The sequence below is a fragment of the Tachysurus fulvidraco genome, chromosome 26, assembly GCF_022655615.1.
Source record: "Tachysurus fulvidraco isolate hzauxx_2018 chromosome 26, HZAU_PFXX_2.0, whole genome shotgun sequence".
NCBI lineage: Eukaryota > Metazoa > Chordata > Actinopteri > Siluriformes > Bagridae > Tachysurus > Tachysurus fulvidraco.
This window is the reverse complement of record NC_062543.1, coordinates 6,102,258-6,124,280: the sequence shown is the minus strand read 5'-3', so window position 1 is coordinate 6,124,280 and position 22,023 is coordinate 6,102,258. Positions and strand designations below refer to the sequence as shown.

Here is a 22,023-nt window from a genome sequence, read left to right as displayed (position 1 = left end):
AGGTGTGACAGCGCAGATGAACAGAGGACCTGGAGACAGGCGGCTACACTTGGGAAGTACAGTGCAGTCATCCATAAAGTAGAAAGCACTACTAAACCCCTCGCCACAGTGTAGTGTTTCCTACTTTATGGATGAGTGTACTGTTGGCTACTGGGAGCATGTTTCTCACACTTTAACGACTCAACATGGTGGACAGACGAAAAGAGGAACTGGCTTTGTTTCATAAGACTGTGCACAACTCACTGTGTAAAATTTAGGCCACATGAGTTGCTGCACATCAAGAAACAAAGCCCTGTTGTTGCTTGATTTTTGATTTGTTCTGAACAAAATACTGAACATTTAAATGTGAAACACTGTTGTATCTGCTCTGATTTTTCCTTTTCATCAATAAAACAAACTAAAAAAATAATATTTTTTTTGTTGTCTGTTGCATTTTAGCTTTGTCCACATGCCTAAACTCTGGGTTTACAGAAATTATTTGAAAACTGATTAAAAAAACAAACAAACAAACAAACAAAAAAACACATTTGACACAAATCAAATCAACACAAATCAGTACTTTTTACTGTAAAAATAGATTTTATTTCTGTAAAAAGGTCAGGCTGAATGACAATCGCCCCTTCAATGACCAATAATGATCTTACTTGTCATCACTCAAAAACTTGCTTCAACATGCAAAAAAAGAAAAATGTGGAAAAAAAGACCTATTTTACAAGTTTCAAAAAATTGATTACAAAACCTCAGATTTACAAAATAGGTTCCTGTTCTCCGTGTGACACTTGCAGAAACGCTGAGAAACCGATTAGAGATTAAAGCTTCTCGTACTGTTTGAAAACACCATACATCAAAATCACAAAGTGCAAACCGTTGACCTGAACACTGTACATCATACACACACACCAAAGTATCAGCTAATGTCTTCCAGCTTGGCCTCCACTGCATCCAGTGAAAAAAAAAAGAGTCCTACAAATGCATTGTAGAAGTAAAGAAATGCAAGGTTATATTATAAATACTTAAATATCGATAAATAAGGCCGTGTCCGGGTGCAACACCTTCATGCATGCAGTCAGTATAAATACAGTAAAAGTAAACATCGAAGTAAGACTAAACAAGGTCTCGTAAGGCTAGTAAGTTAGCTGTGGGTGCAGATTAGTAGAGCATAGCATAGCATAGCACTAGCGATAACACTGGGATCAAAGCTTCTGAGCTATAGTAGCTGGTTCGAAAAGCAAGTTTTAGGATTATAGCACACCTTAGGGACCATTGCTTTGCCTAAAACCAGAGTTACCTAAAGGCTACTTAAAGAAATAATTTGACTGTACATTGCAGTGCCTTCATCATGGCTGCATTTTTTTTTATATATTTAAGATGAATACAGTCACATTTAATTCAATTATATTATTTGGTTCAGCAAAGAACCAGAGAGAACTTGACTAGGCCTGGATCTCTGGTCTATAGAGTATCTGGTGCTTGGACCCCTGCGCTCTCTTCTCTGCCATAGAAACACAAAGAGCACCAAAAGGTTTGGCACGAGCGTGTGATGTTCTGGTTTGGAACATGCAGCATGTAGTAGATGCTGATAAACTGCTAGTTCAGCCAGTTTTATACTGCGAGATTTCAGCATCATTTTAATATCACAGGTCATGCTTGTGTGAGACGATCCAAACAAAATCTTGTCTGAAATCTATTTTATAATCTGCGTCAGATTATAAAATCAGCACAATCCGGGCCTCATGCAAAATATCGGTGCATAAACAGAAACAAGACCTCTCTGAAATAGTAGCAATTTTAGTTATGAATAAAAAAAAATATACAACATTCTTCAAAGTAAGCTTGAGGTAATAAGGGTTATTGTTCCCCTTGTCCATTAGCATTACGGCTCACTATTCGAGGACCTAGACATGTAAATTTATAGTAACTAACATTAGCATTTTTGTCAATGTCATCACAGCTGCTTTTTATCAGTTAACACATGCAGCACACACCTTTTGGTGCTACTTGGGTCCCATAAGCAAGGCAAAGACAGACCAGAGGAGACCTCCTGAAGCTTGTCCTTTTACACCGAAGGAGTTTATGTATTTAGTTCACACAGCAGCTGAGCTGAGCACAAGCTACTATTTTCCGTTGTGATGTAATTCTTTTCACATTAAGACACCACAAGCTTATACATGTCTGTATATAACAGGATTGAACCTTATTGCCATTTAATATACAAACAGCATTGAAACAGCCTTAAAGGCTAAAAATGCAAAAAACAAACAAACAAACAAAAAAAAAAAACACATCCCCATGATATAATCTCATCTGATCTCATGTTGTCACCACGACAACCTGATGATTCTAGTCAGGGATCAAAAAAGATCTGTTTTTTTGTCACTACCTGTGGTCTTGTAGTGTGTTTAGTGGGAAACACAGTGATTACGAGACGAGTGCTCTGACATTAAACTCCGAGATGTTTATAGCCTCAAGATAGAAAGATGAACCAAATAACCTTTGAATGACATGGAAGAGCATTTAAATATGAACTACACTTAGAGTTTCATGTGTCTGGTTTAATGTGTTTGCAATTTGAGGCATTTTTTTACGTACAGGTGCCATTGAAATGCCATTAAACATACTAGAAACATTTAATGCACACAAAAGCTAATCTGTTTCCTCCCAGCATTTTGCACTACAATTTGTAATTCGCACACTTGTAAATCAGTTTAAGTGTAAATCACTGACGTTTTGACCAAGTTAATCTAACATAGTGTGTTATCTTGTGTTATCTAATCGAGAGTGTAAAGTTATATACTGGTATTAATCCTTTCGCCGCAATAGCCAACGTTGTTGATTCGGTGTTGGTTTTTAATTAGACGTCACCTACTTTTACGTAACAGCTTGCAGAATATTTAGTGTATTTACTAGTATGAAGTGAATGTTTTTTTTTTTTTATTTATACTGATTGAAGCACAGCAAGAACACACCATTATCAAGGTGGCAAATGGAGACAAATCAGAAAGAAAGAAAAAAAACAAGCACCAATCAGTCACAGAGATTGACACTCACAAACACATGCATATGAATTCACATCGAGGTGGAGAAAGTGCAATCAGCAAATTAGTCAAAGTAACAGTCTTTAGCTTTTATTCCTTCTTGCTGGAGCCCAGCTTCTTGAAGAGCTTCTTCCCTTTAGAGAAGAATCCTTTTTTCTTTTTGCCAAGTGAAGAGGTGTCAGGGACAGCATGATCTTCTGGGGCAGGAAGGACAGGAGGAGGATGGCCTGAGCATGGAGCTGAATCCGGGTGGTGTATCGGCTCCTGGTCTGGAAGGAGGTTCTGGCACAGATCAGGTGGGGAAGTGGGCTCGGTCTGGGTCTCGTCTGGGGGGATTGATGTTGGAGGCTCCGTCTGCTCTACAGACGCAGCATGACTCACCTTTTAGGCACAAAGATGGGAGAGTCTGTGAGGGTTTTTTAATGAACCAGATGACTGAAATGTCTACAAGACAAAGGCACTAGACTTGTGGAATAATGCTGAAGATGTGTTTGCACACATTTAGGAAGACAATGCTGAAACAGGTTTTGTATCTGAGGTTACTCTGGGCCAAGGTGAAAGCATGCACGTTATGGAAGTTACCACGGTGGTGTTTAGAGGCTTTAGGTAGGGAAGGAGCACAAGGATGTGGGATATATGGAACAATTGAGTGTTTACCAAAAGGGAAAAAAAAAGATGGGGGTCAGCATGAGACTTACTGTTTTACTGTTTAAAGTGCACACCTCGCCTGTGCCTCTGCAAGCCAAAATGCAGGAATAAATGCACAGACACACACACAAACACAAAGTAAGAAAACTAAGCCATGCACATGCACATATAAAGACAGGCAGATCAGACAAAATGTGACGTGTATACCAAGCTGTAAATAACTGTTAAGATGGTATAAAAAGGAGAACAGCATGCACAACAGTTGATCATGTAATACTTGGTGACCTGACAGTCACAGATTTGCACATGCATGCAGTCACATACTGTACACACACACACACACACACACACTTCTACTTCTACTACCTGTGAGTCTCTCCGGATGTGGGCTCTACTATGATCTGGTTCTGCTGTCTCATCTCTGTTCTCAGGAAAGGCCTGAAGGAAATTGGAAGGTACCAGACCTTTCTGTCCATTTAAATCCCCCTAAAGTGACAAGAAGATCAAATCCATATTCAGAAAGTCAATCTTATATAGCTTTGAAATGACCAATACCCCCAAATATGTAAAAAAAAAATGTATAGAAACAATTATATAAATAAGTAAAAAAAAAAAAGATCTACACATTTTAACCCGATTAAAATGCCAGAATTCATGAATATGGCTAAAACTAGTAAAGCAACTGATAACAGCCTATTTGCATTTCTATCTTCTCAGCCATGTATTTATCACCAGTCAAACCTGTTAAAAAATAATTACCCAACCCTGACCATTATCTAGATCACTGTCTTAGCACACAACTTAACCATTATCAGTTACTACTGTACGTCATCCTCTGAAATCAGACATGATCATTATGGAACTTTGACACAATCGCCCACCCAATAGTCTATAAGAGTCAGACAAGATATACAAGAATTCAAATCATTTCATGAGAATGGGCTCTGTATAGTGTACTTCAATACAGAGAGAAAAAGAGAAGTAGTCACCAAAATAACCTTTAAGATCACAGCCTTTACTCATCTGAAAAAAAAAAACTAGCCTGCTCCTAAAGGCTGCGTGAATCAAAAATATCGGTTCAGTCCATCCCACAGTCGAGTACTCACGTAAAAGAAGCCGTCATCATCCATGTCTCCAAACACGTAGATGATGTCTCCGGCGTTAAAAGTCAGCTCAGCCTGTGGAAAGACATGAAATGAGAAGGAGCATGTATCGTGAATCTATGTGAACGCTAACACAATGAGCCTCATTTATCAAACTAGACACTGACATTTTAGCACATTCATTAGTATAAACATCAGATGATCTGTTTAAATAGGTTATTTATTTACATTTTTTAATTACAGCATGTGCAGCAGCAGTAATCTGACTGACAAAATAATCTTCTTGTTTTTTATCCATATTTAAGTTTTGTCTGTGCTTGAATTTTTTATTATTGGCAAGTTTCAAAGAGAGATAATTGACAGATCTGGCATATATTCCCTACTGTGCTGCGTGCCATCATCTTTTTTCCAACACATAGGGTTTCCTTATGACACATGACATCCTGTTTTGCAACACTGCATTAGGGCACACTGTTGCGTGAGAGCATGTTGTTGTGGAAGACTTCAGGCTTACAGAGAATCACTTAAATCAATTAAACATAGCACTGTGTGACATGTTAATGTAGACATGACGCAAACTAACTTCCACTTCTGCCTCTGAGAAAATCTTTTTCTCAATGTTTTGTGCTTTCAGCGTGTTGCGAGTGTTGTTTTTTTAAGGAATCCTGTGCACGAATGCAAATCAGCTGTAGTGCACGTGAGAAAAATCAGAAAGAAAAATTTTGCCCGATGTAGCCTACGAAAAGTTTACACACAACTAACTAAATGACTGATAAATGAGGCTGTGTGTACTGTAAGTAAAGAATGAGTGTGTGAGTATAGTGTAAAGTTTACACACAACTAACTAAGTGACTGATAAATGAGGCTGTGTGTACTGTAAGTAAAGAATGAGTGTGTGAGTATAGTGTAAAGTTTACACACAACTAACTAAGTGACTGATAAATGAGGCTGTGTGTACTGTAAGTAAAGATTGAGTGTGTGAGTATAGTGTAAAGTCACCTCAATGTCAGCATTTGGGGAGCTTTCTCTTGGGTCGTAATCAAAGATCGCCACCATCCTGCGAGGTACAGGGTTTCCCATGGCAATGGTAGAGTGTCGTGCATTATCTGTCAATCAAATAGCGGCAACGGGTCCAGGAATCATTATACATATATATATATATATATATATATATATATATATATATATATATATATATATATATATATATATATATATATATAGGCCAATATGTGCCATAGTAATTCACACATTTTAACTAAACTGACGTGATAAACAGGGACTAGAAGCAAACAGACAGCCCATAGGATGGAAAACAAATTAAAACAAATACATGCAGCAGAGAATTTTTTATGAATGTCACAACTGGGTAAAAGCGTTAAAGTTACAAAAACAGACAAAAGATCTCAGTTCCAGCTTCAGAAAATGTTTCAAAAGAGCTTGTAAAGAGAAAGCAGCAATTTATTAGTCAAATATAAAATCAATGTGGAAAAAAAACAAAAGATTAGAATCATGGCTTGATTTTCACACTCAGCAGTAAAACAAAACAAGATGATATGAATATGCAAATCAGAGCCACCTCCTTCTTTCAGACTCCACCCACGTCTTTGCAAACCGGTATTTCATGGGCTGAATTTGCATATTGGGAATTATATTACAATTTATGATGCATCATTACCAATTTGTGAAGAGAAAATGCAGCAAAACATCATAGCACACTGTCCTCAGAAGTGGAACTGAGAATTGTTTTTTTTTTCTTTTAATATATAAATTGATAACTGGATAATGATGATGATGATGATGACGATGACAATAATAATGATTAAAATGGAATGCATGTCAGTTCGTCTGCACTCAATGTATTTATTTAGTCAACACCATGCAAAGTTGAAGTCAGTAATGTTGAAGTCAGAAAGATGAACGGACAAAAAACAACATGCACATACTGTATACAGACATAAAGATCATGCAGCCAGATGGTTTAACAAACACTTCAAAAGTCTGATTCATTTTTCTCTCCCATGCTGCTGAAAAAGGATAATATGAAAAACCTGGAAACAGACTGAGAGCAACTGCACACCTTGATTGGAGGAATCAGTGTTGGAACTGTCATCTAAAACTCCTGCAGATTCCACAGAGGAAGAGGAAGAAATGAAGCATTAGAGTTGGAGACTTTATGATCTTAATTCAAGTGAAGTGTGGGTTAAGACACAGGGTGAGCAAATCCACCTTTAACAGAACTAAAATGGTTAAAAATGATTAGTAAAGCACCAGGAGTGCGCACACACACACACACACACACACACACACACACACACACACACACACACACACACACACACACACACACACACACACACACACACACACACACACACACGCGATGACACATGCAGCACTAAAACAGAGAGATGGAGGATTTTGTAATCAATCATGGTTCTGAAATGAGATAACAGCCACATAGAAAACATAATTCTTAGAATGCAGAATTATTGGCACCCTTAATGAAAATAAGACAACCTGAATGAACATATCAAACATTTTCCAGTGCAGTTACTCTGGAAAATGTTATACAAATTATTGGCACCCCAATTACCAGTAATTGTAGCAGAATCATGGATTTTTCCTAATGTTAATGGATAGATGACAAACGGCCAGCAACAGGAAATGGTCGAAAGCAATTGCCTGGTAACTCAAAGCAATTTTTTTTTGCTTTGTTTCCACTGATTTGAAATATTCTTTCTCGGTTATTTTCTCTGTTTATCCTCATTTAAAAAGATTCTTATGGAAATGATTTGATAAAGAAAATATCTTCTTCATTGGGTTCATCTTTCCTGACAGAAACTAGCTTTATATTTTTTTCCTAATTATACCAGAGGGCTGTTGCATTCTTGATTCTGATTGGTCAGAAGGTGGTGACTAATTCTCATGAAGGTCTGATATTAGCTCAGACTACAAGGCCAGGTCCTGGTTTATACTAATATGATCATTTTATAATAACAAGTAATGCACAGGGACTTTATGCTGGATGCAGCACATCAATAAAAAAAATGGATTAAAAAATTCTGCTTTCTGGTGCATTTGAAGGAGTCTCCACTATCAGAAATATATAACAATCAAACTTTTCTAGTATGGGGAATGCTTCAAGATGGAGGACTTTGTTTTTTTTTTATTTTTTATAACAAGACAAGCTGCTCTTTTGTCTTCTTATCTTCAAGAAGAAAAACAGATGCTGGTGAGGCAACAACTGTTTCTACCTGCTGTAACACAACATAAGTGATAACAGGAAGTAAGTTGTTTCTCAGAAATTCCACAACAATAACATAACTATAAGTGGATAAAAAGTATGTCATTCTTAATGAATAAAAAATTGGAATTCTTGACAATTTGCTGTGGTATATGAGGAATAAAACATTCCGTAGCAGCTAAATAGTGGCTCTTCTTTACATTGGGCTGCACTGCACTGTACAACCCTGTGATCGTTCCCTATATTATTGTGTTTTATTCCTTACTTGAAGGCATGCAATTATTTAAAAATGGATTTTTTGTGTAAACAGCATTTTTAAACCGTATCTGAGAATTCCCCTTTGGTTACACTTCTTAGATTCTGCTTATATACAGATTAGATGGTTGGTAGAAGATGGACAGGGGGACAGCGAAGAGACATGGAGACACACCTTTCTTGGAGCGTCTAGGTTTGGGTGGTGGAGCCGGACGGTGCGGAAGCTGAGCGAGTGAGCGTGTGCCTTGATGGAGGTCAAACAGGAGAATGCGATTTGAAAATGAAACCAGACAACAAGTAGACAAGTAGAAACCAAGAATGATATAAAGCAGGAAAAACAACAACAACAAAAATTGTGTGATGGCGCCGACTGCATCAGGAGTCAGCCAGGGTGGCTACTGTGAGCTGGAAAGAGTTAACTCATTGCTGCCAAAGAGCATTCTGGGAATTGGGATCTCAGCTGCTGTAGATTTGGCATGGCTCCTTTTCCAGGGACACGGCTGAAACACTACCACGATGACAAAGCAGCAACAACATCATCAATAACAACAATAACAACCAAAAAATTGAAGCTTTTTTTTTTTTGGCACTTCTTTTGCACTATTGTGAATGAGAAGGAAAAGTGATCGATGAAAGTTTCAGAAAGAAATTCACACGCAGTTACAAAGCTATAACAAGGTGCAGAAATAGACCTTAAACATCAGACATCACATCCACACTCTCTGGGGTGTTATCTTTAGGTCCCTGGTGACTGGCTTTGTCTTTTACAGAAAACTGAATATCTTAATGTTCATTTATAAAGTTACAGAATATCTTCAACTGTGGCTTTGGATTAAGAGGTTATTCTTTAAAATCCTACAAAGAAAGAGAATCTTAAAATTTACATGTCTCAATTCCTACAAACCCAATCTCTTAAAAAACCTGTGCCTGAGCCTGTGCCTATCTCAGGCGTCATTGGGCATCGAGGCAGGATACACCCTGGACAGAGTGCCAACCCATCGCAGGGCACACACACACACTCTCATTCACTCACACAATCACACACTACGAACAATTTACCAGAGATACCAATCAACCTACCATGCATGTCTTTGGACCGGGGGAGGAAACCGGAGTACCCGGAGGAAACCCCCGAGGCACGGGGAGAACATGCAAACTCCACACACACAAGGCGGAGGCGGGAATCGAACCCCCAACCCTGGAGGTGTGAGGCAAACGTGCTAACCACTAAGCCACCGTGCCTGCAGTCATCATTTGTACTACTGTAGTCTGTAGTCATCATTTGTTAAACAGCTAATACTTCCGGTTAGTAAAAAGACTACAGTAAATCAGCTGGGAACTAGGGTCTACACTATTAGATGGCTGTTTTACAGGATGTCCTGCTTCCTTTCACACTGTACAAAGCAACCAAGACATCTTGTCTAGCAACAAATCTGCCAGGTTGTAGATTACTGATAAACCGTCACAGCTCCAAAACTGCATCATTACTGACTCACTGAAAAACCCGAGCAGGTGCTGACTGGCTGAGTATTAAAGAATAACTGACAGGAAAACGTACCCATCTTGTCTATAGAGGACTCGGTGGACAGGAAACCCTGCTGTAGCAGCTGATCTCTGGTCTCCTCATCATCCACCTGAATCTCAGAGACCATGTTACACGGCACATAACCGTGACGACCACCTGACTCGCCTCTGTAAAACCCGTCTGCATCCTTATCACCGTAAACCTACATGAAGGAGCAGACACAGAAAAAAAACATAGTTCGATATTATATATTAATATTACTATAGTTTAATATTAAATTTTTTGACTGGCATTCCTTTGTTTGTAAAGTGTCTTTTACAGCTCATAAATCATAAATAACTGAAACATTTTCCTGCCAACTCCACCGCTTAATTCTGAACTCAACACTAAACTGAATTCATGCTTTAGACATATGCTAGCTAAACTATCCATTTATCTCATATATTGGTTAATTGCTTTCTGTATCTCTTTCGGACTAAATTGAAACTATAACTGAAATAGCATTGATTGCCAACTGAACAGAAACAGAAAAAAAAGAAATTCATTTAGGCACATAGAAAATCAAATCAGTGCTAAGTTCAGAAAGTTCAGAAATATACAGCAGAGCTTTACAAAACCTTCTCTACCTTAATGATCTGTCCCTCCCTGAAGGGAAGCTCCTCCTCTGCCGCATCGCGATTGGGTGACATTGTTGATGGATCGTATGGAAACAGGGCAACAAAAATCCGTACCTCACTGTCACCAATTGGCACTTCTGCGCGCACACACACACACACACACACACACACACACACACACACACACACACACACACGCACACACACACACATATACACACACAAACTTTAACATCTATGTATTGAAGTTGTTATTGTTTATTTCTTACACCAGCACATACTAATGCAGTCAAGGGGTTAGGTGAGATAATAGCAGTAAAACCCACTGAGCTTGCACAAGCTGCTTGAAAAACATGCTCCCATGATCATTACAAACACACACACACACACACACACACACACACACACACACACACACACACACACACACACACACACACACACGCACACGCACACACACATACTTTATTCTGAGGCAACCCATTAATAGTAACTCAGTACTGATGACCTAAGCTTCTGGTGGCATGCAGCAAGTCAACAAGGCATTTGGAAAATAGGTCTTTACAAGTTTTTAAAAAAGCTCATGCATGTCACCATTGAAGGAGGTTAAATAAGAACTCCAGGCTTCAGCTGATCACACACAAACACATGTTTCTTCTTATTATTATCATTATTTGTGATTTAAATAATCTTTCATATAAAACACCTACATAAAGCCATGCACATCTTTTATATTGCAATATCATTGCTGTTAAGCATTAACTACTACTATTAAAATTCCGAAATCCACATTGATCATTGATCTACACGTCCCTATTTACAGTAACACAATGTGCATAGAAGACAATACTACATTACTACAGTACATGTAATATCTTTGGTTGGTTTAACAGGTGTTACTTTCCGCTTTTCAAATGGGTCTGACTTACAAGCTATTTATCAGTTAATGTCTCATTTAGACTTATCAGTTGCAGTGAGGTGGGCTGCTTCTCATTACATGGGATCATAGCTAGGGCTCAGAGGACAGGACACTTTCACTTCCCTCACACAACATGTGTATGTGCATTGTGAACTCTAAATAGACGCTCAGTAACGGCGTCAGGCACTGCTGAGACACAGCTGTGTGTGAGGCAAAAGTCCAAAGACAAGGAAGAATGAGGGTGAACGATATAAACTAATAAAAAAGATTATAAAAAATAGTTGTGTGTATGTGTGTTGACCTCCCCACAGTTCTGAGGTGCAAACTAACATGATATTACACTTATGTGATAACAAGTACATAATGTCAACCCTTTCATTTTCCATCTTTTATTTTATCCGAGCTTATTAATTGTTTATCCTAGAGAGTTTTAGTGCATTTTCATACACACATTGCTTACCGAGTTAAACAAATATTAAAGTGTAGGTATAATTAAAACCTACTTTGTTTGAACCTTTGAACTGCCTACATGCAAGTGTGTGAGTAAGTACAGTACTAGAAGAGCGATACTGAAGAAATGAAAAAATGATTAAGCCTGTGATAGTGTAAGAGCGAATACAATAGTGAAAAAAAAAGAGAGACAATGTGTCAGAGGAGGAGGGGGGGGGGGGTGATGCAAACTGCGAGAGTTACTCAAGAGTGGTTTCATGGAAGGCTAATCTGGGTTACTTGTCATAACAAGCCATTTTAAGCCGCTCTACAGTTATCAAGAAGTTAAGAGGCAAAAACATGATCACCTCTACTCAGGGAGAAGTAGATGTGAGAAGCAAAACCTATAAATGCGCACTAACTTTACACTAACTTACATTACAAACATTTACATTTTTTCTCTTAGTGTTTTGTACTTGGTTTGACATTATCTACTATTACTTATGTCATCTACCTGCAATCTAAAAAGTTTAGACATTAACTGAATTCTTCAAGCTTTGCATCATTAAAAACTGCAGCCAGCGGACAATATGTATGTCCCATGTAGCAGGATGTGGTATTTCAATTGAATTTGGTCTTTCAAAATCCTGGTTTATCACAAGCCTTTCTTATAGTTACAATTAATTACTTACAAAAAAGCTCTATTCAGTGTTAAAGGTTTTGATGTCATCCAATGCAAGATAAAATCTTCAGACAATTTTAAAATAAAAAAGAATCATTTTTTTATGTTGTTTATGAGTTTAGTATATTGCCAACATTGATTCTTGACAAGACATTCTTGTAAACCAAGATATAAGCCTTTACTAATTAGGATATTTACATATAAAGTAAATATGTTAAAAAGGAAGACTTCATCTCAAAGGACAGAGGATTTTTATTGAGGGTAGAATCCATAAATAAGAAGAGTTGTGAGCATACTACCTCTAGGTAATCTGGTCTCCGATCTATTTAATTTTGGACTGATGTCTTTGGGGCCGCACCAAGCTGTCCTTGAATCTGCTATACCTTCAGCCTCCTGAAGCAAGCCACACACATGGACATATGATTAGTACTTCACACAATAAAACTACATACTCTTACATGCTGAAGTACAAGGACACACGTTTTCACACTAGTGCCTATGCATACACAGTGATGGCAGGCTGCCTCACAGTTTCAAGCACAACAAAAGCAGCAGTTAGGGTTGTTTTGCCTACAGACACATGCAGGCACAGCCTACAGAAGGGGTGAAAGGATAGCAATGCTTCCATCAGGTTTACAAACAACCTCAACAAGACTCAATATCTGAGAGACATGAAGTTTCTTGTCACGTTTCCAACGGAGAACAAGAGGACACAAGGACGTAAACCATATATAGGGGTCCAAACTGTGGATGTCTCACTATATGGCATTTTTTCCTTCACAGGACACAGGACAGGGACATAGGGATCAGCGCTACAGACATGGATGACTATGGGATAAGACAGATGAAAAGGTGCAGGCCTAAACCTTTTGCATAGAATGATCCATGATGTAAAGGGTGATATCTGCACTGATAGAGTGAGAGTAACAATATAAGGAAGCCAAGGATGCTAATTAAATCTACTTAAAATAGTTGGCATCTTGTCATAAGGATGTGGGTTTGCCATCACTATGGGGTGCAAAAGGTTTCAGCCATCTCCATTAAGCAGGGTTAATCCCAAGGGGAGTTACAGTTGCAGAACTAATGATGCAACACACCCATTGATGGTGACCAGATTCCATGGTTTTAAGTGTATCCTTTTTGGTCTGTCTGGAAGATGAAGTGTGGTGGTAATCATGGTTTCCACCCTCCACCCACCATTCCGAGCTCATCTGCTCCACCACAACCTCCTCAGGGTCTAATTGTGATGCCTCATCATCGTTATCTGTCCCGTACTCCACATCTATCTCCACAGCAGGGGTCTTGACGTGGCAAACTGTCTTTCTGAGCATGTACGGCCCTTGTCCTGTCACACCTGAGGTGGCAAGGTGGGAGGTCATGTGGCTGCGAAGTAGGGCTTCTCTGCGCAGTCTGTCACGTTCTTTGTGTCCCAAGTAAGCACGCCGCGGTGTCACCTCCCTGCTGCAGGGACCAACATATAGGCTACTGTCTGAATCAAGGTCCACCTCTTCATCTTCTTCGTAGTTCGTGGTGTCGACCGTCTTGATGTAATTCATTCCAGGTTGAGGCCGGCCCTGTGTGGTCCATCTGTTCCTTGCTGTTTTTAATTTGTCCCCACATGACTGACACTTTTCAGAGACAGGCTGGCAGAGAAAGTGCCCTGTGGTTGGAGACTGCCTGCAGTGAGGCTCTGATTCGCTATTGTCCTCTTCCTCAGTAACCTCAGGGATACTGAAGAGCTGTTTATTAGCATACACCTGTGGATGGAGTTTCAGGATGTTCTCCAAGACTTCCTCATCACTGTCAGCCTCCCACCCCTCTGGCTGAGGAGCAGATGCACAGTATAAACAATCGGGGATGTAGCAGTTACATAAGTGTTTGAGTGTACAGGCCACACACGAAAACATACGTAGGAAAAGTTGACATTGGAGAATTTCAGAGAGAAAATATAGACAAAAAAGAAAGCAGAGGAGACAATTAGAGCAGCAAAAGGAAAAGAATACAAAGAACATCACAGTAAAGGCTAAATAACTGCAGATTACTACTCACAACTCAAAGAATGACTGAAAATTTGCCATTATTATAATGTTTGTATGTATTTTTGCTCACTCTGCCTGCAGGTCCCGAGTTGTAAGTCTTGGGTGTTGCATCAGCGGGAGACTCGGAGTACAAATCTTCCTCCTCCTCCTCCAGGATATCGGATAGGTCTGAACGGCTGCTCTCCACGTGATAGTCAGGAGGAGGGTCCATCAGACCTCCTGCATACACCTGCACCAACCCAATAAACAACATGCATTAAGTCAATTTCATTAGACATTCATCAAATACAAAGTAGCTTTAGTAAATTTAGATGAAATATGTGTTTAAAGTTATTTATGTAACTTTATGTAATATAGTATTCTTTTGTGCAGTAATGCATTTCTTGGTTTTAACATGTAAATGATAGCTGCAACGGTTAATTTAAGGCTTTTTTAACCAGAGTACCGACTAAGCAGTGCAGAATTGCATGTACAGGTAAACCTTGCTGTTCCTGTATAGCCGACAAACCTTAGTTCTGGGCACAGGTTCAGGCCGCAGGAACTCTTCAATGGATACCAAACGAGTGTTCTCCCTTTCACCCTCTGGCTCTGACTCTACAGGTGAGGGGTTAGGTGGCCGCAGGGGATGTGTATCAGGCACGTCAAGCACATCTGTCCCAGGTACCGTGACTTTGGGTATACTGGGGGTGGGTGATGACTTGTGTGGCAAGGGGTCATCCAGAAAATCAGAGACAGAAGTAATGGAGCGTTGTAATGGCCTAGGGCTTTCATGATCTTTGCTAGACTCCAGTGTTTTAAGGGCTAAGTTGGGTTGTGCTGGAGGTGTGGCTGTGTGCATGGACACTGGGGCTGGCACAGGAGTGGGCACAACATTTGGTGCAGGTACAGTTTCCTGCTGAAAGAGAAGACATTTTAAAAAAAGAAGTATATACATGTAATAAACATACACCTTTGCGCTTTTCACCCACCTGCACATTGGCACTGGTACCAGGAAGTGGCTGACTCTCCTGCGCAGCCACAGCTGGATTTGCCCATGCCTCTACATATGAGGCAGTGAGAAGAGGGGCATCATTGGAGGCAGCTTTGGGTGTGTTGGCATAGACATCCCTGATGGGAGAAGGAGGATTTGCATCTACTATAGAGCTGTGTGGTATTGTGGACATTTTGGCAGCAGACAGAGAGGTGGCACAGACACTGGGCTCCTTCTTGGTGGCACCAGTGGTTAGGACACTGGAATGGGCTGGCACCAACTGGCAGGGTGGCATGGAGGCCCCTGCCATGATGGCAGGCAGCTTGGCAGGCACATTCACAGGCGTTGAGTCGGCTGACTCACCATGAGGGGACATGGTGCGTACAGTGATCTCTTGGGCCGCTCGAAGCAATACAATCTGAGAAGGACCAATCAGAGCACTTCCTGCTGTGGGCGAGGACACCTCCAACATCTAGGAAGAGAATAAAAGTGTGCAAAAAAAGAAAGAAGATTCCTGGAAAACCCATTAGCCTTTGGCATCTGGCACACTGTGTTTAAAAATGTTTTTACAGCTAAGCTTTCATTGCTATATTATGTATTTATCATCCTATTATTTCAACACAATATATCCATATATCCCCCTATACATATCCCACATTATCTATTATACTTCCACATAACAACCGTCCATACATCCAAACATCTCTCTATCCTTTTTCTGTTATATATTATCCATCTACAATATCCCCATTTAACACACTATTATCCATCTAGTTATCCAGCCATCTATCCTCATTGTATCTTCAGTTATATTGGTACACACACCTATTTCCCCCTTAAGTATCTTCTATTATCTATATACAGTTAAAATTAATATGTACCTTCTTCTTATCAGCATATATGGTGTAGCCGGTGACACGGACACCGTTGGAAGTCCCAGCAGCATCAATAGTGACTGGGAGCCAGCTAATTTGAGCAATCCCTGGGGTTGGCCCCTGTTCCAGCTGCACATCCAGAGGAGCATCAGGAGGACCTTGAGGTTGATGTTTCAGGGTTAATGACTATTGTGCTATTTATTTTACATTCATTGCCACTGGCTATTCCATACATTACCTGCAGCAAGTGTGGTGAAAGAGGTGAAAGCACACTTGCGTTCCCTTGGCTCTGATGGCAGCTGAGCCTCCACCTCCACACGGTAGTGCAGACCAGGCATAAGGTCACCAAGGCGCAGTGAGTATCTGCCAGCCTGCAGCAACTCACACAGCTCACCATTCAAAGAGACTGCATGTGTGTAATTGCTGTTGCTAGGCAACCAGGAAATACGTGCTGAAGTGGCCATGATGCGTTCTACCCGTAGCCGACTGGGTGCCGCGGAAACGTCCTTTCCTACCAGCATGCAGCAACGCAATGGGTCTGAGGTACCGTGCTCTGTCACACTCTGCACAGCCACATGGTGAGTCTTATGACCTGTATCTATCTTCTCTAGCACAGCCTTGGTTAGGCTCCCCATGGGCACACTGAGACGCAGCTCCTGGTCCACGTAGACGTTGTAGCTCTGCACTGTCACTCCTCCTGCAGGTGCCTCCCAGCCTAACACTATGCTCTTAGCTAGCTGTTTGATGAGAGTCAACTTGTGAGGATGAGGCACGATGTGAGACTCTGTGTCATCCTCCAAGTCCAGATCCATGTCCAAGCCATTGACAAGTGGTATAGTGCCAGCTTTGCTCATGTCACTGGTAGCTGAGACCTCTGTCCTGTCTGTGATGCTGTGACCCATGCGCACATGCTGTGGATGTGGTCTCTCTGAGATGCTGTGAATACTGCTTTCCAGGAAGGAGTTGTGGGAAAAGTCAGTGGCTTCATGCGCCTCGTCGTCTGAGACACGCTCCACAAAGTTTGATGGGACCAGGCCTCGACGGCCGTCCATCAGTTCACCTACAGCACATCGTAATAGACGTCAAAATCATTAATGATCTAATAATATGAGATGCCTGCTGACTTCAAGAGAAATAAATCTAAGGTTCTTTTCTAGGAAGGGCACTCATATCAGATGGGGGAAATGGGGCAGGGCTTCAAGCTAATTTCAGAAATTTCGGATCTTTTATGCATTTCTCACTCATTCTAGATTTATGTCAATGGCTCATCAAACGAAAGAATGCAAAACTTTGAAGGTCTGAGTATGCCATAATAAATTCACATGAGAGAAATCACAATAAAGTGAAATCACCTTCATAGAAGCCGTCATCATCCATGTCTCCGTACACGTAGATGTATTCCCCTGCTGTGAGAGGCAGCTCCACCTCTGGATTATCATTTGGGCCATCATATGGATTGTAGCTTCATTAAAGGTATTTTTGAGTTTATGATGACATATCAAGAATATAATTAAAATACAGTTCAAACCGGTTCCATTTCAATGCAATCCAAAATAGCTGACGTACATTTCATGCATTCTAACAAATACAAGAGAAGTAGCACAAAGACACCGTTCATCACATCATGCAACATGAATTGAGAGATGTGTACCTGTAACGAGCAATAAACACCTGGAGCTTGGCAGCTCCTCGACTGGCTGGGAAAGGAACAGGGGACACGTCGATGTCCAGTTCCTCAACCTCACTGGCAGTGTCCACCTAAATCCCAGACCAAATGTGAAATAACTTAATCTGACAAGTGTAACAATATGAAAGAACCAACAAATCTTGCATACAGTGAAGGCTGAATAAGGTTGCGGGACAAGGAACTCGGTTACACTGCATATAACAGAGAAACTGTTAATGCAATTTAATCATTCAGGTCAGGGCTAACATGACTACACGCAGGTTGAAAAAGACTGACAGTGTGCATGTTGTCTGCCTCACCTCGTGAGTGGGGCTGGCTTTGCGTGAGGTTGTGGCTGATTTTGGCGACAGGTGAGTGTTTTCAGATTTGGGTGGAGATGCGCTGGAGGTGGAGGCTGATTTGGGGTTCAGCCTGGGCAGCTCACGGTGTTTGGTGCCTGGCGAGCGTTCGCTCTGGGACAGACCTGCTGAGTATGACGCTGTACTGGCCCGAATCACAGCAGCCAAATCTGTCCAGAAGATGATATGTAAAGTGAAGAGAAGAAAAAGAGGGATGAACAGGAGAACGGAAAGAAAGGGGTAGAATGTTGCTGTAGATGCCACAGATTACCACAGACATGCTTTTGTGTGGAATAATGGTGAATGACGTCTACAGTAACTGATGTGCCTGTGTCATGTGTAAAAATGGAAGGAGTTAAAAAAAAAAAAGGTATTTAAATTATTTAAATATTATTTATTTAATTTTATAACTATATTCTGCACACATGCATTACGAGTTCAGATGTTCAGATTTATTATTTGTTTGTATATTTACATCATCCATATAAAAGAAACTGTGATCTTATTTTCAGCATTTTTTAAGGCCTTCTTGGACACAATTATACACACTATACACTCCCCTTACATACTGGACAACTGAGCACCATCCACACACTTTGCTAAATATCCAGTAGACGTCTATTAGATATTCACTTGGCAAGCATGTGTAAACATTATAGCTTGTTGCACAATTATTGGCACCCTTAATGTCAACTGGTTGTGCTGTAACAATGTTGGACTTTCACATTCAACAGTTCTTAGTTCTTCTTAAATACAACCAAATAGAAATTCATTTGAAAATGTTATGCATCAGTTATAGGTGGTTCACTTGTTGTGTAAAGGAGCAAATAGCTGTGACAAGCTTATTTTAATTTGATTAACATAACATGGTTAATCTAGTCATCTGTGGGAGAGACAGCATGAGAGAGATATTGTGCATGAGAAAAGTATGAGAAAGTGTGTTGGCGATGCATGTGAGTACAGATGTGTGTGAGAGATGTGAGAGGGTGAGATGGAAATGAAGTCAGAGATGTGTAGCTTCAGCCTATCGCTGAACTCGCACTAGGGAGTGTGACTCAGACTGTGATAAAGTCCATAGGTCAAGAAAGTACGATCATCATCTAACCCATCTTTGGTCATTTCATCAAATACATCAAGGCTCTGTTTCTAGAGAAATACAGTATGTTCTGTTTCACCAGAACGTGTCTTAATGAATAAGGCTCAATTCTGCCATATCACCGTTAGTTAGTACATTCTTTAACATTGTGTTAGCTATAGAAGCATTTCCATTTTGACTAACTACAGTTTCTCATTATCATCAGAACAAATAAACAAAACAACAGCAATAACTGGACAGTACAAGCCCACTAGTGACAACAGGAGCAATCACTACATGGCCACAAGTGTCAGGATCCAGCCCGGACTTTGGCCACGTGCTTTTGTTTATGTTCTGTGTTCACGTGTCTCTTCCTCCATGCCTCTGCACACCTGTTCCTTGTGTGTTAATTGTGTTGTGTATTTAACCGTGACTATTGCGGCGCAGAATCCTTGTCATCTGTCGTCCCGTGTGTAGTCTGGTCATGTCTTTGGTTGTCATGTCTTTGTCCCTGTTTCGTGTTTTTTAAGTTAATAAATTTGTTTATTTTACGCTATCCTGCATTTGGGTCTGTTTTTATCCCCGTGTCCCTGACAACACGGCATAAAACCACAAGTGACACGAGTCCGAAAAAAACTCTTTTACTGCAAGTCTGTTCATTGGTGCAGTAAATATGGCATTAAAAAGTCATGACTCATGCTTGTAAATTAACTAGTTAGCAGTAAAATATTGTCATTTTCTTTTTCTTTCTTTCTTTCTTTCTTTCTTTCTTTCTTTCTTTCTTTCTTTCCTGCCTTCCTTCCTACCTACTTGCATCACTCTCAAGTGGAGAAACATCCAGTTAAAACTTTTCATACTTCCTTGTTGGTTCCACTTTACTTTTTTTATCAATCTTTCTGCAGCAGAATCACTAGATTACTTTTCTTTTCATTACTGGCTGGTTTATGCCAGATCTCTTGTCACGGATCTCTTAAATATGGATGCAAAGCATTATTTTGAACATGGGTAGTGTGGTGAACATTAATTACATGATCATGTACTTTCAGCCACATGCTTAATAGTATGTGAGGAAAGAAACCGACAACAACAGGGAGTTGAAGCGTGAACAGCAAAAAAAATAACATTATAATCTGGACACCGAAAGCAGTGTTACATGACGAAGAAACAGACAAAGCGAAACCTTGACCATAGCAGAACCATAGATAAAAATAAAAACCTATCATATTAATTAACGCACAGCCAGATGACAAAAACAGAAAACGCTAACAAGCAGGTAGCCAGTGAGTTCAGAGTCATTAAAACAGTGAGTTTGGGTCAGCCATGCAGGAGTTCCAGCCTCCTGATGAGAGAAACATGACCCTGAGTACCCTGCTCAGAGACGTCACACAGGGCCTCGTTACCCTCCAGACTCCAGAAGGCGATGTCATCCCATGAAGCACTAGTGCCTGGAGAGTAGAAGAGCCGACGATGGACACAAAAGAATAAAGAGAAGAGAAGAGGATAAGAAAGAGAGAGAAAGAGAGACAAAGCACGGAAAAAACAGACGAGTCGCAAGAGTCATACTGTATCAAATGCATACGAGTGAACAGACAGAAGAAAAGATGAAACCTGAGGACAATGTCAAGCAGATACTTCTAGAAAACTGGAAGTATACATAAAAAAATAATTCATCCATTTTCTATACTGCTTATCCTTCACGGAGTCGCAGGGAGCCTGGAGTCTGTCCCAGGGGACACAAAGCGAGGGACATCCTCAGAAGACTGCCAATCAGTCAATCAAACACACACTCTTTCACGCCCTTTCACACTATGAACAATTTAGAGATGCCAATCAGCCTACCACACATGTCTTTGGACTAAAACATGGGTTTGTAAATTTATACTCTTCATCATAATAATATGAGACAGAGATATGATCCTATCTTGTATTAATATGTAACGTACTTTGTACAGAAGTGTGATACGATGAGCAGCACTGATGTGTGTGAAGTGGATTAGATTAATGTCTTGATACCGGTGTCCGTGGGCAGACTGAGGCCGTTGGGAAGTTGTGTGAGGCTGGTGCACAGCAGTCCAGGAGCTGACAGATCGATCTTAGAGGCCTGCAGCCGGAATTTGTCCAGCTCCTGAGAAAGAAGACTGAACTGCTCGCCCTGATTACGGCATTTCTGCTCCAGATCTCGTACCTTCGTCTGTTAGTGTACACACACACACACACACACACACACACACACACACACACACACACACACGCACACACAAAGAGCAGATAAGGAAGAATTATCCACTCAGATTAATAGTGAGATTCCTGCATAGAGGAAATAAAAAATAAACGTGTGAGCAGAGTGCTACTGATTGTTAGCTATAATAAAAAATCATAAATAAATAAATAAATAAATAAACAAATCTATCTTTTAATTAATTTTACTTATTTATTTCAAAGTATTTCAAGACAAAAAAAATTGACCATTAAAATGAGCTACATAAAAATCTGATTTTTTTTTTTTTTTTGTTGGTTTTTTAGGGGAATTTTGTATTATTCTTGTATGATATATAAAAGCTCAAAACTTTTTTTGAGTG

At 40.1% G+C, this 22,023-nt stretch overlaps 1 protein-coding gene across 14 annotated transcripts in view; it reads right to left on the bottom strand.

The window, feature by feature from the left end:
• Window positions 1–850: 850 nt before the first annotated feature.
• Window positions 851–22,023, bottom strand: part of LOC113634119 (RIMS-binding protein 2-like) — an 88,102-nt gene continuing 66,929 nt past the window's right edge. For 5 of the 14 annotated variants that reach the window (XM_047809074.1, XM_047809077.1, XM_047809079.1 and 2 more), the window contains 20 exons: window positions 21,458–21,635; window positions 20,812–20,889; window positions 18,331–18,539; window positions 17,996–18,102; window positions 17,697–17,806; window positions 16,583–17,404; window positions 16,351–16,502; window positions 15,468–15,941; window positions 15,008–15,394; window positions 14,570–14,728; window positions 13,558–14,283; window positions 12,760–12,853; window positions 10,440–10,567; window positions 9,847–10,015; window positions 8,464–8,532; window positions 6,867–6,908; window positions 5,786–5,892; window positions 4,790–4,861; window positions 4,050–4,169; window positions 851–3,416 (listed from right to left, as the gene is read on the bottom strand). In XM_047809074.1, the coding sequence (XP_047665030.1) occupies window positions 3,126–3,416; window positions 4,050–4,169; window positions 4,790–4,861; window positions 5,786–5,892; window positions 6,867–6,908; window positions 8,464–8,532; window positions 9,847–10,015; window positions 10,440–10,567; window positions 12,760–12,853; window positions 13,558–14,283; window positions 14,570–14,728; window positions 15,008–15,394; window positions 15,468–15,941; window positions 16,351–16,502; window positions 16,583–17,404; window positions 17,697–17,806; window positions 17,996–18,102; window positions 18,331–18,539; window positions 20,812–20,889; window positions 21,458–21,635 (4,494 nt within the window). In that variant the 3' untranslated portion in view covers window positions 851–3,125. The remainder of the gene's footprint in view (window positions 3,417–4,049; window positions 4,170–4,789; window positions 4,862–5,785; window positions 5,893–6,866; window positions 6,909–8,463; window positions 8,533–9,846; window positions 10,016–10,439; window positions 10,568–12,759; window positions 12,854–13,557; window positions 14,284–14,569; window positions 14,729–15,007; window positions 15,395–15,467; window positions 15,942–16,350; window positions 16,503–16,582; window positions 17,405–17,696; window positions 17,807–17,995; window positions 18,103–18,330; window positions 18,540–20,811; window positions 20,890–21,457; window positions 21,636–22,023) is intronic. The other 9 variants (XM_027132849.2, XM_027132861.2, XM_047809076.1 and 6 more) reach the window with 8 other exon arrangements.